Raw genomic sequence first — 15,461 nt, 5'->3', positions numbered from 1 at the left:
GAGTGAAGGCTAAGAAGGGGAGGGATAAATGGCGAGATATCTCAATAAACGTCTGCGTGCATATCACATTGTCCTCCTCAGGAACACCGGCGACGAATCACAACAAATGACGGTGGACCTTACCTGGGAAAGTAGAAGAGTGGGTTGAAGTCTGTTATGCAGAAAAGGAAGGTAATAATCAATAGCCTGGCAAAGAAACATCAATTTGGGATGAATAATCGTCCTCTGCAGTTTCTGTAGGAGTACGTTTGTATTGCTAAGTTACGTATAGCTGACTCCCACAAGGAGAACTAAAATTACAAACGACAAAAAAAGGGTTAGAGTGCGTACGACATGCATTTCTAAACCCTGACCAGGAGCTTACCACTGTCGTTTTAGAACAAAATTATCTAAGCATTGCATTCTTTTCGCGCTAACTTATGGGGTAAGAACTTGGCTAAGAACCTCGAGAACAAGTTGAAGGCAGCAGAAAAAGTGATGGAAAGAAAAAATTTAGGTGTTACTTTAGGAGACAGTAAGAGAGGGCTGCAGATCACAAGAACACATGACGATAGCCGATATTCTAGTTGGCCTCACGAGGAAGAAGTTGATCTGGGTAGGTCATCTATTGGGTACGTCAGACAGCAGACTATGGGTTGGCCAGATGATGAGAGACTATTAGAGTTACAGAATGGATGTCTAAGGAAGGCAAGCGCAGTGAAGGACAAAACGAAATTGTGTGGGGTATATAAATTAGGAAATTCGGTGGCTCAAGTTGGAACCAGCTAGCTTAACATAGGGATATCAGGGGATGGTTTAGTGACTCAGTGGACAAAATTAGGCCAAAGATGGTGATGATGATTAGGGTCTTGATCATGATGATGATTAAAGGCAGCAGCTCACAATTTTTATTCAAAAGATTGCTGTCGCAGGTCGGCGTGAAACGCAACTTAGGACTGCAGTGCCGTGGCAAGGGATGACGTGAAACATGCCCCAGCTTCCATGGCCTGAGTTGGCGATTGTAACATGTGTAGTACAGATAGTTTAGGTACATAAGGGGTACTTTTGTTTCTTTCGTTCACTGTGAATGCGACATGGAGTTGCGTTCAGTGTAACAGGTTCCCAAAACTTTACAGTATTGACATTTATTTGCTCTCATTGTTCGAAGGCAAAACGTCCAAGCGCCTACCTACCCGACGTGACCGCAGCTTCTCATTTGGATTGAAGTTCAAATTTGAAGTCTTACGCCACTTTCATCAATTCGGTTGCGTTGTCAATCACTATTTGGTGCGACAACTAAGGAGCCAGTTGCTGTGTCGTTGGCATCAGCTCAGAGTGCCGGAGTGGTAACTCTGGAGAGGGAATGTTTCCGGAATTATACCACATTTTTACAAGCCATGAGTTAAATTCGAATGGAATGGGCACGAAGTGACCGAGCTTTGATTTTCAAAACGAAGCCAAAGAATCGATAAATTGGCCAATGAGACTCTACTGGACTTGGTTTATTACATTTCTCATATATTTATTCAATGCAGCTGTTTGTGTATCGGCTCATTGGTGACTTCAGCTGCCATCGTACTTTAAACAAATGGATTTTTAGACGTTCTACATTTCTACTTGCTGGCCCGGCCACGGCGGCCACATTTCGATGGGATCGAAATGCGAAAACGCCCGTGTACTTAGATTTAGGTGCAGGTTAAAGATCCCCAGGTGGTCGAAATTTCCGGAGTCCTCCACTACGGTGTGCCTCATAATCAGAAAGTAGTTCTGGCACGTAAATCCCATCCCTTAAATTGTAATTTCTATTCTCGAGGAAACTTTTCATTTCCAGACAAACTTAGATTCACTCAAGTAGATTTGACTTAGACAAAATTAGATTTCACTCCTTAAATTTTTCTTCAAGGAGTTCAGTTTTTCACTTCAGTCGGTTCATTTACTGTTCATTTAGGAAGCTAGGTTACGAACAAGCATTAAAATTAGCAGGAGTATGCGCGACCTATGACTAAACAATGCAGTCTGAAAATTACGTTGCTGGCGATAGCACTCTGAGTGTTACTACGGTCATTTGGAAAGGATGTCATCTTTGTTCGCAGAGTTTCAAGTATCCAGAAGACGCGATAAAAGGCGGTAAATGAGCTGTGGTGAAAAATGATCCGCGGTAATATGCCAGTAATGGTTGAAGGCAAAGTGGCTTCAACCATTAAACTTATTTACACTGCATAACCCTCCCTCTCCCCATCTGTTGTTGTCGGTGTATTCACCAGATTCACTGGACATGAACTTTCGCAGGGGCTGGATAGCGGGGACTATTTTTTCCCTTAAAATTGCGCCCACCCATTACAGGCGATATGGTGTAAGAATATTTTCTACTTTTATTTACTCGAATGCTTATTAATCGATGAGGTTACAGGCAAGGAAGTACCAAAGAAGTCAAAGGCCATGACGCCTGCTTGCCCTTATCCCAAAAATAGCACGTAATATTTTTTCTTACATTGTTCAGGCTCTAAATATATGTGGCTGTATCGCTGAACACGAAAGCGCCAGTAGCAAGAAATTACAGAAAACAATTTGGTTGAATTTAGGGGCATTTAAGAGTGGAATGCGCCAACTGAGTCACTGCAGGAGCTGGAATTGTCCTAGTTTCAGATTTCGAGGACCTAAACGGAGTCGAAGTGCTGATATTTTCACTATGCGGATTGTGATTTCCGCTATCCGAAAAAGTTTTTAGAAAAATGTGCGACCCTGTAGCGGCATTAGCCAACAATGTGTTTTTTTTCTATTTAGAGTGCTTCGTCATAGTTATAAATCTTACCAGCTGTGGTACTACATGGCGCCAGGCCGCTGAGCTGGAGGACGGGCGTCCGATACCAGCCGCGACGGCCGTTCTCAATACAGTCGTAACGCAGAAACGTGCGTATAGGTAGTTTCAAGGAAATGTGAAATAACCGCAGGTGGTGGGAATTTTTCAGGAGTTCCAAGTAAGGCATGTCGCAAAATGAGATCGTGTTTTTGTACGTAAATCACCAAAATTTGGTTATTTCAATATTACCTTGACTCCATTTTCCGAAAGACCCCTGTATACACGGTGCTATCTGTCATATTTTCAAGACTTCTTCACGAAAGTGTTAGAATGTTTTAAATATTAAACCAGATTTGTGCGACCATAGAGAATAGCAACGGAATATTCAGCTAAGATGCTTCTTTTAGGAAGTTGTGGTAGCAGTTTCGGTCTCGCAATCAAAACACACACTTGAAAGCATTGTACGCATGCAACTGTTCGAGTTCTTTGGGGACAATCGGCGAAATTTTGCCCCATTTGTAGGAAGCCTGCATAAAGCTCCTGACTGTTTGCCTAAGTATTCGTTCCCAAGTATCCAAGTATTCTCCCCTATCGACTTTGTATTACATTACCCATTAGATAGACATCAATGGGACCAAGCATGAAAAGCTGTGCCAATTACCTTGGACCACGAGGCGCACGTCCTTACGTCTTACAAAACGAAGAACGAAAATAAAGACGATAAAATGGGATGGTTCAATAAATATTCATAGCACTTCTGAATAAACAAGGAACATAAGAATTCCTGCACATAGTACGATAACCATGCCGCGCAATTTTACGAAGTTTAAGTTTTCTTTAAGGCACAGCTCTCTCGGGCCATTGGGGAGCATTTCATAATATGGCAGCGGACGCTTTTGAGATTTCTCTGAAGGCATTTTTTAGAAAAGTTCTGTTTGATCTACATACTTTTCAGTTAGCACAGACTGTTGCTATAACAATCCCCCTATATTCACTGAAATTTTCGTAGTGCCATTTGCTGTTATGCCAGGGCAGATTGCGAATTACGGGCCCATCCGTAAGGAACACTTATAACACTCTGGAGTACTTCAACACGTAATTTATTTCAACGGCCATATAAACGTACCCTTTTTAAACTTTGCATACACATTACCCCTTACGGGCCACTCAAGGTCGTTAAATATAAATTATAATGCTCTTATTACCCAAGGCAATGCAAGAAAACAAATTTACGATTCTGTAATGAGTTTCAAAGTGTCTGTTCAAGCCAGAAATATCAGCTTTTGGCATGTAGTACTCTTAACATTTCCCATATTTTCACAGTGTGAAGCTGAAATCTTGGACAGTTTTATGACCTTGCCAAACATCGCAGATAACGACTTGCTACACTTTGAAATGCTCGAACTGCAGCTTTCTTCAAAGGCTAGCAATATTCTGCATAGATCAAATATTTACCGTCGTTCACCAAAGTATGCTTCCTACTTCATTAACATATAAACCACGGAGCTCGCATAGACCACCGAGAAGGCTGCGCAATCGTACATATACAGTGTGCCTAGTAACGTGTGAAAATTGGGTCGGGACACGTATTCAGTAAATAATCTTAATGCATGTGATCAACCTACACACTTCAAACTCACGACACAGGCCCCCCATATATCGACATCTGTTTCATAAAATTACGAAATAACTGCTTTTTTATCTTCTGAGGCAAGCAGAAAAACAATTCAAGCGTGTTGTGTTATGGCTATAAACAAGTGGAACACGAGAGAGCAATTTTCATTAAACCACAAAATGACACGCGCATACTTATAAGTTTGCCTGTATACAACTTCTGTCTTTGGTCACTACTTCTCAAAATGCCAACTTCGTGAGCCCTGAAGTTTATTCAGAAAACCCTGCAAACAGGCATATTAGGTGTTAGAGTACGTGAAGTCGCAATAACAGCACATACCGCGAATTCTTATCGGGAGCCCTCGCATGCGATGCGTGCAGCACTGAATGCGCCCACGAAGAAGACATGCAAGCATGCTTGCTGGTTAATGCCGGGCACCGGTAGTTCCACAGACTTGGCCTTGCGTTCAAGGCGCCAGCGCTTTGCGTTGCCTTTCAGTTAAAAGTGTTTGTTAATGAAGGTCGCATAATGTGGTTGCACAACGCGATAAATAAATTGGAGAAAGATGAAAAAATCCAAAGGCGCGAGTTGACTTCGAACTGATATTTGCACACAGAAAAGAAGAAAGAAAAAGAAAAAAGTAACATCACGTATCTGTCCGTACATACGCGGAGGATAAGGCTCCGGAGTTTACGACACGATCATTTTTGTCAAGTTGGCTTTACGCTTGAAAAAAGCCAGGGCTCGTTGGCTAGCGCACGTGTTGCCATTTTTCACGTAACTGTGTCTAGCAACACATAGATTATAGAATGTTCGAGAGACTGAGGAGTTATATCATAAAGCTCCTGTTTTAGATATATGGCCGTGACATGGTATCCTTAAAGGGCGCCTCACCAAGCCCCATACCAAATTTTAGTTATGGGCTTAGAGGTGTTACATGTCCTCTAGGGAGCATTTTGTCATTAAAAATTTTTCAAATCGGCTCATCAAGAGCCAAGATAGAAATATTTCAGTGTGGCGAAACCATGATTTCAGCAGGTGGGCTCCACTGCCAAGCAACACGCTCTTTCCACTCACCCCGTATGGCCTCCACAAGCGAAAGTCCTTCCCTGCGTTCCGCCATACCGCACCTCGAAGGTTACGTGACGCATACGTCACAAGACCCGCTTTCATTTTTTATCGGTTGTTTTTTTCGGCGCTACGCACTTCCCCTGACGGCGTCGCGCGAGTTGTCTCATTCACGCAGCGCACGATATTGCGCACTGTGCGCAAGTATCCACGACTAGCGGCATAATCCTGTGCTACGCGAATATTGAGGCAGACCAAGCGGATCGCAAAGCACGATCACGCGCGGTAACATGGTAGAAAATGGCATGCTGTCGGTACCTGCGCACGTTACCGCACGATCGTGGGAACAAGCAGACGAAGCGGAAGTACACCTATCTTGCTTCAGTGCAAAGTAAACCAAAACGAAAAAAACATGCAGACATTCCGTCTGTGTGTTTTATCATTTGTCACTTCAATTCGTCAATTAAAGCAACATGATGGAGATAACAGATGTTGTCTTTAATAAATCTCGAAGTCAAGTGTCCCAACCAGCGACCTCACACTGTGGACACCAGTACGTAGGCGGAGCTATACAACTACGTCATCCTCCGGCTTGGAACACGGCAGCCACGAGTTGAAGGAAAAAGGACGCTTGGTTATAAACTTCGGATCTTTCCGCGGTCCGTAGCGATGTAATACTTTAAAGACACGATTTTTATTGCGCAATGTGTGGTCTGTGCATCATACTTGGCTACCACGGAAGCAGACGAGCTGATAGCAGTGCAACCTTCTTTCCCCTAACCACTTCTGAGCATGCGGCACCCTTTCACACGAAGTTATAGAAGCAAACATAATAAACAGACAGACAGTTGTTTTGATGCCCAACAACTGCGTGTGTCGTCTTGCTCAGACGCGCACGATACGTGCTGTCAGAAGGTCCCGCATCCGCACGGCAGGAACCAAGCCATGGACTCCTTTAAACTACCCTGCGCTTGTCAGCTGAAAATCACTAGACCTGGTTAAGGACCCTTTAGGCCACGCGCTTTTTTTGCAAACCTTCGAAAACATTCATGGCCATGGCCGCTGTCTTCTCATATGTATTAGTAGATATATTTGTACAAAGGTTATGTGACGGTAACTAAGTAATTCGGGTAAACTTGCACGCTAACCGGTTAAATCTGGCTCAGCTTTCGGAAACGCGAAAATAATTTGTTACATAAAGCCTGAACATTTATTGCGTAGCCTCAGAGACATCTCTAAAGCGCACGGATCTGTTACTATATTGGTAAAATATATCTAATGGATTGTTTGGTGTATTATGTTTTTGTTTATATTTAGCCACTCTGCATGGATCTATAGGTTCTGGAGTAATCCAGTGCAATGAGAATCTTCTCATTTGTACATTTTCTACATAAGACATAAAGATATGATATTGGCTTCCGTATATCTCCAAATCACACCGATGTGTAAAGGGGAAGATTATTTATATTTTGGGTTGGATAAATTCCCCATTCGTTTGATATACTTCACTCTCCTTCATAAACACCCGGTATGCTCCACATACGGTGGCCACATTTTTAGCCAACCATTCGGAATGTGCGCGCATGACGATGACCCAACAGATAAAAAAAACTAAGTGTTCATTGATACGTGTCGTACCTTTATGCTCATATACTTGCTTCCATCAAAATGATCGCATCGCGGTTACCTGATGGGCGTATACTTTTCCGCCTTAAGCGCCGCATCGCATACATTCCAACATGTGCACTGTATCTGCGTAATCTGATTTTAAACACTATTCCGAAATACATTTATAAACCCCACCCAACTCAGTGCAGCAAACATTTGCCTCAAGGCGGGAAATCTTTTTTCTTGCGCATACGAACGTTTCATTGTTTACTTCTCAGAAGTTTTGTTAACCTGGACGTCCGACTTTCATTTGGACGGTTGCGATCTCGACGAGAATGAAAGTTTGGACGATACCAGCCATGGCGAAGCAGCAACTGCACCCACCCTTGGGACTGCGTTCCCAGTTGCCGCGTTGGCCATGCGTGTCACGTGCTGGAGGTCCGCGCCACTTGCCACCTTGACGATTAGGAACAAGTTCGCTATGTAGCGAAACGCGGTACAGACGAAGGTGCTAGTTATGGTGACGCCTGATCACGCTACAATCTCGGGTTGAAAAAGAAAGTCTACAGCTTATGACGTGTGTAGTGAGAACTTAATGTGCTTTCGCCATATAGAGAATGAAACTGAAGCGTTTCAACGCAGGTCGCCCCCATGATACGGCTGTCAATGTTTCGTCATTCGGCATTACTGCAAATGTATTCTGTGCTAGAAAATGGACTCTTATTGCGCATTTTTGTTTGACGTAACTGCACATTTTCTCAAGCATTGTTATGTTATGGCATGTTATGTGGCTATGTTATGGCACATTATGTTATGGCGCATGATATGGCTCTGTCATTGCCGATAGCATAAAAAAGGTAGATATGGGGTAGTTTGAAGATGTTAACGGCTTCTAACGTTTATTATATAGGACGCTTTCCATAAAATATCGTGTTAATTGACTAGTTTCTTCTTAAGGAGCATACACTTCTCATGCTTTGAAATAAAGCATCTTATTCTGAAATGTTTGCAGCTATTTATAACCACGTTCTTCTTCTACGCACTCGAATCGGCACCGCCAGCGATCATTCATCAAATGTTTTCTCGGGGATGTTTAATGCAGCTGTGCATCTCCAAGAAGAATGCGACGAACTTGAAGTATAACTTGGCCGCTGTGGGCATCGAGCTGGAGGACGCCAAAGGTGTCTGCGGTTACGGGCCATTCCCACGGCTCCACATGCTCAAGAAGCTGGCAGTCTTCTTCGCTTTTAATTATACGTCTGCTGACAAGGAGACAGAGTGCCTGGCGGTCAACTAAGGGGATACGCATTTACTATGTGCTTTCGGCTCAAGCTCACAGGACATTTTTTTTTCTGCCGATGAGAACAAAGAAACATTACTGTTTTCAAGATTATGCAGTGTGCCACTGAGCGTTCTCATTGAGTGTACAATTTTGTTTTCGTGGTAGCTAACAGCTACCTCGTGCATGGAAGGTACTGTGTTGGGGGCGCTGTAACGTAAACCTATTCCAAACTTTGTTTTTCCAATTCTGCAATCAACCCTCCACCAAAAACGTTTTTGAACCACCCTCACCTTTCCTTTGTGTCACGCGACGCCCTCAAAACCACGATAACTCCCCATCTTATATGACACGGACACACTGATTACGCATGACTGGACAGAACCAAAGAAAAATGATTGCTTATGATTCGACACCTTTTTGCCATTAGCGCTCGGCTATGGGTCAAAAGGCTTCCGGCGACACCCGTGTCGCCTGCCTGTCACGCGACGTTACAAGACCGCGAGTATTCACCAGGTCAATGAGACGTGTACCCGGTAAAGATGCATTAATATGCCGAACAATTCTGAGTTTTCTTCTGAACAGGCACTTCCTGCCCCATTCCGAAAGGAATAAAAGATGGCTGCCGCCGATGTTGCAGGCACTGGCTACTCGAACCAGTCAACAATATAGTTTTTTGGGTGGCCATGTAACGTTCTTGAACACTTTTGGCATGTTTACAATCTCGTTCTGCGAATTATTCTTTGCTGAGGATCTGTTTTAGCGGCATTATTAACCTTACGCTGCATGTCGCCTCAATTTTAGACCAGCCACCGCAAGATAAGTAATGGAAAGCGGACAAATCACAGACACCGGCACCACCCTCCTCATCCGGTCATCAATTTTCAGTGCACTGGCTCAGCCCCATAGAATCCATTTGAAATTGAGCGTGCTCCTAGCCTGTTGTCAGCCAATTAGATAAGACAAGCCACTCAGTGTAGGCAATGTTATTCTTTTTTAAAGCAAACAAAAGTGAGCTCCTCGAAACGAGGAGAGTGTGTTATTGGTCAACTCAAACAGCCCTGCGGGTCACCGCCCGATGCTTGCATGTGCGGTTACGCAAATATGACGTGAGGAGATTCGAATAAAACATATTGGAATAGTTTTACGTTACAGGGCCCGCGATGTTCATGCCGATAGAAACGAAACGGTTTTTCTAATTGGCGGACCCGTCTACCGGCAATGTTTCCGGACAAGTTCCGATAGCACATCACCACAACAAAACCGGAATCGTACCCTGACAACATGGCCGCTACTGCGAGAAATACCATCTCCCTTCCTCCACATCTTTCTTTCCAAGTGTTCAAACAGAGGAATGCCTCTAATCACCTTTTTCCTTCCTCCATGTCTAATAGTCTTTCACAATATCTTCCACAATTTGTGTGCACTTGCCTGCACAGCGTTTACAATAACATTTAAAGGGACACTAAAGGTTACTATTAAGTCAACGTGGACTGTTGAAATACCATCACAGAAACCTCGAAACGCTTGTTTCGTGGCAAGGAGAGACTTATTTTAAGAGAAAATGCGTTCTGAAGCGTCCACGTACCTCTAGCGCAGTTCAAATCACCCGCCCTCCGATCGAGGAGAACTGACGTCTTGGTCTCATAGTGACGTTGCGCCATCGTTGAGTAGAACGGCGTCCGCAGACGGCGCTACGGCTTTTCTGCGCAAAACGCAAACGTGCGGCCAGAAACAGAGCCAAGACAGAGCCGACAGCAGAGCGAAAGCGGGAGTATGGTGGCTAGCGGAAGGAGAAACTAATTACGTCCCACGGCACACGGAAAGTCCGTTTTCGTTAAACTATAGGCTGCGGCGAGCTCGCAGCGTGGTCGGCGTGGTCTGTGAGAAGTGACGAGCCTTTTCGCACTCGTAACAGGGCATAAAAAAGTGCGAATCGACGCAAAACTCGGCCCAGAAACGTGCTTCGCCACAGCCGACCCAGATTTCGTTTCCCGCACCGTCACCAGGCGCCGCTACTATACCTCAAGCTCCAGCGCAAGACGCCCATAAGCTGGTACTTCATTCTATGACGCAAACTTCGACGCTCGTCGCAATGGACCCTGACACCGACAGACTGGCTCGCGATGGTGGGCTCAACTTCAGCGATTTGAGCACCGACGAGCGCGACCTGCTGCTGAGGGCTCGCACTGCCGGCGTCGTTGCTTACTACGACGGCGGCCTCGACACCGGCTCTCCGGAGCGGGAAAGCAACGAGGGCTTCCCACGACATCACATGGACGTGGCATTCTCGCTGCTTGTTCCAAATGAAAGTTTCGCGAGCCAGCAGAACCCTCACAGCAGGACGCGATAACGAAAGTACTGAAACTCTAAAGCGTGCGCGGCGCAGAGTCGTGCGCGCAGAGTCGAGCGAAAACGAAACCTTTCGACCACCCATACTACTGAAGGGTAACGTCAAAATCTTATTTTTTGTTAGAATCGAGTAGACGTAGACAAGTAGCATTTTCTTCCGTCTTATAATCGAATGAAATGATATTTTTAATACAAGCAGTTGAGTATTAGTAACATAAATTACGGGGAGACCTTTCGTCATCGGTTTAGTACCGGAATGTCGCTGGGGGGTCTCAAATCGTGTCATGCATTTACCTCAATTTCTCGGTTACTAAAGCTCTGTTCGCGATTATATTGACGCCTTAGACGTTCTAGAACATTGCTCTACCACTTTAACTTGACTTTCTGGTAACCTTTAGTGTCCCTTTAACAGTGGGAACACGGGCGCTATCGTCTACAGGTGCTACAAGGACAGCAGTTCAGCCGGCACGGGTCTGGTGAGAGACTTTTAGCTCGGGCACAGCTGCGATGACGGCTATTCAATTACATGTAAAAGGCAGAAATTCTTTTCTGAGATAAACCCTGATCTGAACAAAATTTCTCGCATTTCAGAGAAAAAGGTAGGCTCAAGAAAGCGTTACAGGTTGAAGCTTGATTTATGGCCTAAAGTATGTGTTAAAAATTGTCACGATTTGCAACTTACGAAAAGAATGAAAGCCTGGAGTTTTCAAATCTAACTAAGTAGGAAAAATAGATCTCGCATAATTGTTGACGGCATCCGTTACACTGTAAAAAAAAATAGCCTTGGTTTACAGAAAATTTGCTGGTAATTTGTGACCGAACACTCTTCCGTAATTAAAGAACGGTCATTTCCGTGGAACGGACAGCTGTAAAATAGTAATCGTAATAAAAGATACGGGTGCTTTCGTATTCAGGAAACGGAAGAGTCTGTATGCTAAATGAGTAATATACGGACAAACCGTTAAAATACAGATACTTTCTGTATTTAGAAAACGGATGACTCTGTGTGCTAAATCTGTACTAAACGGGCCAACCGTTAAACTACAGATACTTCCCGTTCTCAAAAAACAGGCAAGCCTGTATGGTAAATCTGTAGTAAACGGGGTAACCGTTAAAATACAGGTACTTTCCGTATTGAAAAAACAGGCGACTCTGTGTGCTAAATCTGTTCTAAACGGACCCACCGTTAAAATACAGATACTTCCCGTTCTCAAAAGACAGGCAAGCCTGTATGGTAAATCTGTATTAAACGGGGTAACCGTTAAAATGAACGTACTTTCCATATTGAAAAAAAAAAGAAACAGGCGACTCTGTGTGCTAAATCTGTACTAAACGAACCGACCGTAAGAATACAGCTGCTTCTTATACCTGGAAAAGAAACATTCTGTAAATTGAATCCTTACTATTTTATGTTTTACAGAGCATATGCGATTTCGTAGAATGTGCGTAAGCTATAACGCAAGTTTTGTGAAGGTGTCTCATCACAGCAGCAGCAGGTCTCCACTGAGGAAAATTGTCATGCCAGCAAACTGATGTATGTTTACAGTCTACAAAAATGACTGCACTCTGTGAAACATTAAATTGTAAGGGTTCAATTTACAGAACAGCTGAAAAGGTCATACATTGCTCATTTTGTGATATGAATAAAACACACAAAGTGAAAAAAATCAGTCGACAAGTTCCTTAGTAAGCAGAAGCAACTTTATTCTCGTCAAGTGTTTGTCCTACACCCTTTCTAGGTGGAAGTACACTTGACCTTGCACACCCGGCCAGACTAAGCTTGCTGCCGTAAGAGAAATAAGTAGGATTGTTGGTGAACTTTCATCCGAAGGGAAGTGCCACAAAAGGATAATCACAGAACACAACGTGGTAACTTATGTGGTGGAGAAGCACGACCATGGATCAGCATTGTTGAGTCAAGGGATGTTGCTGTAGCCAACATTTTGACAACAGTACTTGTCTTCAGGGCAGCAATGACTTTACTTGGCAGCATCTTTATGTATGCAAGCTCACTCACAACCTCACTGGGGAGGAGGAAAACTGGTGCATATAATATAAAAACAATCATTGCAAAAACTGGGGGAAAGGACTATGTCAAGATGTCTTCAATTATGAGCAGGGCAAATGAAGACAAAGGCATGAATACACATATCAAAAGTCAATGGAAAAAAATAGAAACAGAGACTGAACCAAATATTAAATAAATTAATACATCAAAATTAAACTGTGTGTAATATTAATATAACAGTGAACAGCCTGTAAAAAATTAAATTCAGACAACCAACTATGAGTGCTTGTCTAACCAGACGTAAAATTGTGAAAGGTCTATTGCTGCTTATATTCATTTGACTATCATCATACCTTGGCGGCGAAGAAGCAAATTGACAAAGGCAAGGTGACGACACATAAGAATACATGACAAATCGTGACACTTGTGTCTTCGCCTTGTCCTTGTCAGTGCACTGCTTCACCACCAAGGTATGATGATTAATCACCAACTAGCCGAACTTTCCACATTATTGAACTTCAATTGACTGTTGATCATTTTAAACGTCCATCTTACTGTGAACCTTTGTCTCACTTCAACATAAAAATTAGGCATTTTTCTAACAAGTCTAAGCTCAGATGCTATGTTATTTTACTAGGAGCAAGAATTATAGAAAGTTCTGAGTGGGGCATTTAGCAGTATCATCTACAGCTGTAAGCTTAAGATTTAACAGTCTGAATGCACCTTAGTTCCTGAACAACCGCTTCTTTTTTTTCTTGCAACATAAATGCCTTCCATTATATACAGTAATGAACAAAAAATATTTTTATTTGGGTCTCGTGAGCGAATTGTTCCGATTGTTGGTGCTGTGTTATGCCATACCGCTAGCCTACGGCAACAATCTCTTGGAAGATACGCACCACCACCTCATGTTAGTCACGCCACACAGCCCCCCAACACTTCACATAACCTGCATATTCCCAGAATGTATCACAAGGAAACCAAATATGTCAACCAGTATGTGAAAATATCTGCATGCTGGTGAGCTTTCTAATGATAAATGGAGGTTAGAGGAGCAAAAAAAAGAAAGGCTTCGCATGCCACTACAGGTTTAATTTAAAACAAGATCAAAGGATACGATAAAGGAAAAAAAGAATACACATGTATCCAACTGCAGACAAACATGGAAAGCAGAATCAGTGAGCAGTATGAAATCAACAAAGTGGAAAGTGGAGCGTCATTATGACACAAAGTGTTGCCCGTCCCTAAAGTGAAGCGATGGATAACGTGTTATCTGCTGATGGTGTCATAAAGCTCCACTGTTCACTTTTGCATTTCATGGCGCTCACTGCTTCCCCTTTCAGAGTTGGTGGGTGAGTGGATGAATATTTTTTCGTTTGTCTCATCCTTTGATCTTTTGTTTAAGGGATAATCGTTTTTAAGCTTTACTTATTTTTTAAAGATCACCTGTGTCTGATAGCATATTTCTTGTCTTTGAGCTGTATTATTTGCAGAGGCAAACATTACTAGCACAAGAAATTGGAACAGATAACTAATTAACAAAAATTGCTAATTAAGTTCCTAATTACTTTCCAGTAGGTATTGCAATTTATAAATTGTAGCCCGTGGGATTGCAAGACATATCCACTTGTAATGAATTGCTTGGATTACACTAGTTTTGAGATATTACCCATAGTATGGGATGAAATACATGGGCATTCCAGTTACTTTTGTGCCTCAATGCATGAGTGTCTTGTTAAAAAGGTAAGTGGAACAACAGTGCATACTTACAGCGAGTGGTATGGTGCATATTTCATAATTGGTATCATTCTGCAAATTCATTCCAAGTGGATACACCTTGCAAACTCACCAGCTACAATTTGTATGTGCTATAGGTGCCGTAAGGTAATTAAACAAGAAATTAACCAGTTTAATTCTTTATAATTAGTTCAATATGTGTTCCGATTTCTTGAGCTTGTACTGTCCACCTCTGAATAATTCAGCTCAATGACTAGAATTATGTTATCTGCAGGAGGCGATTTTTAAAAGTTCTGTTAAACTTATATATGATCACCCATTAAATTTTAAATTATGGGGTTTTAGGTGCCAAAACCTGTTTTTGATTATGAGGCACGCCGTAGTGGAGGACTCCAGAAATTTCGACCACCTGGCATTCTTTAACGTGCACCTAAATCTAAGTACACGGGTGTTGGTGCATTTCGCCCCCATCAAAATGTGGCCGCCGTGGCCGGGATTCGATCCCGCGACCTTGTGCTCAGCAGCCTAACACCCACCCATTACATTAAACTTGTGATAGCTTGCCAAGCCTCTCGCTAGGATAACCTTATCACCCATAGAAATTTCTCCCAACAGCAAGCACATACTTTCCCATAATGGTAATATACAGTTTTTTTGCGATACACTTTCGGAACATGCAAGTTGTGTGCAGGAATGGTGGGCTATGCAGGGTGAACAATGTAAGAATGCAATGCATGTTCAAGGGACTATTGCCTTAGGCTAGTGGTATAGCATAATGTAGCACGAACATTTCTGAAAACAACCGAGATGTTTGGGCTTTCTTGAATCAGTTTTAACCCGCCATGGTTGCTTAGTAGCAATGGTGTTGGGCTGCTAAGCACGAGGTCGCGGGATCAAATCTCGGCCATGGTGGCTGCATTCCAATGGGGCGAAATGCGAAAAAACCCACGTACTTAGATTTAGCTGCATGTTAAAGAAGCCCAGGTGGTCTAAATTTTCACAGTCCCCCACTACG

General features: G+C 43.1%; 1 protein-coding gene across 5 annotated transcripts in view; it reads left to right on the top strand.

Annotated features, from left to right (window-relative positions):
- Positions 1 to 8,463, top strand: part of LOC135917824 (uncharacterized) — a 205,080-nt gene extending 196,617 nt beyond the window's left edge. For all 5 annotated transcript variants that reach the window (XM_065451423.2, XM_065451422.2, XM_065451425.2 and 2 more), the window contains one exon: positions 8,173 to 8,463. In XM_065451423.2, coding sequence (XP_065307495.1) covers positions 8,173 to 8,367 — 195 coding nt within the window. In that variant the 3' untranslated portion in view covers positions 8,368 to 8,463. The remainder of the gene's footprint in view (positions 1 to 8,172) is intronic.
- Positions 8,464 to 15,461: the final 6,998 nt, after the last annotated feature.

This window comes from Dermacentor albipictus, chromosome 3 (genome assembly GCF_038994185.2).
Source record: "Dermacentor albipictus isolate Rhodes 1998 colony chromosome 3, USDA_Dalb.pri_finalv2, whole genome shotgun sequence".
Taxonomy (NCBI): Eukaryota; Metazoa; Arthropoda; class Arachnida; order Ixodida; family Ixodidae; genus Dermacentor; species Dermacentor albipictus.
The sequence above is the reverse complement of the archived record's forward strand: the minus strand, read 5'-3'. Positions and strand labels throughout refer to the sequence as shown.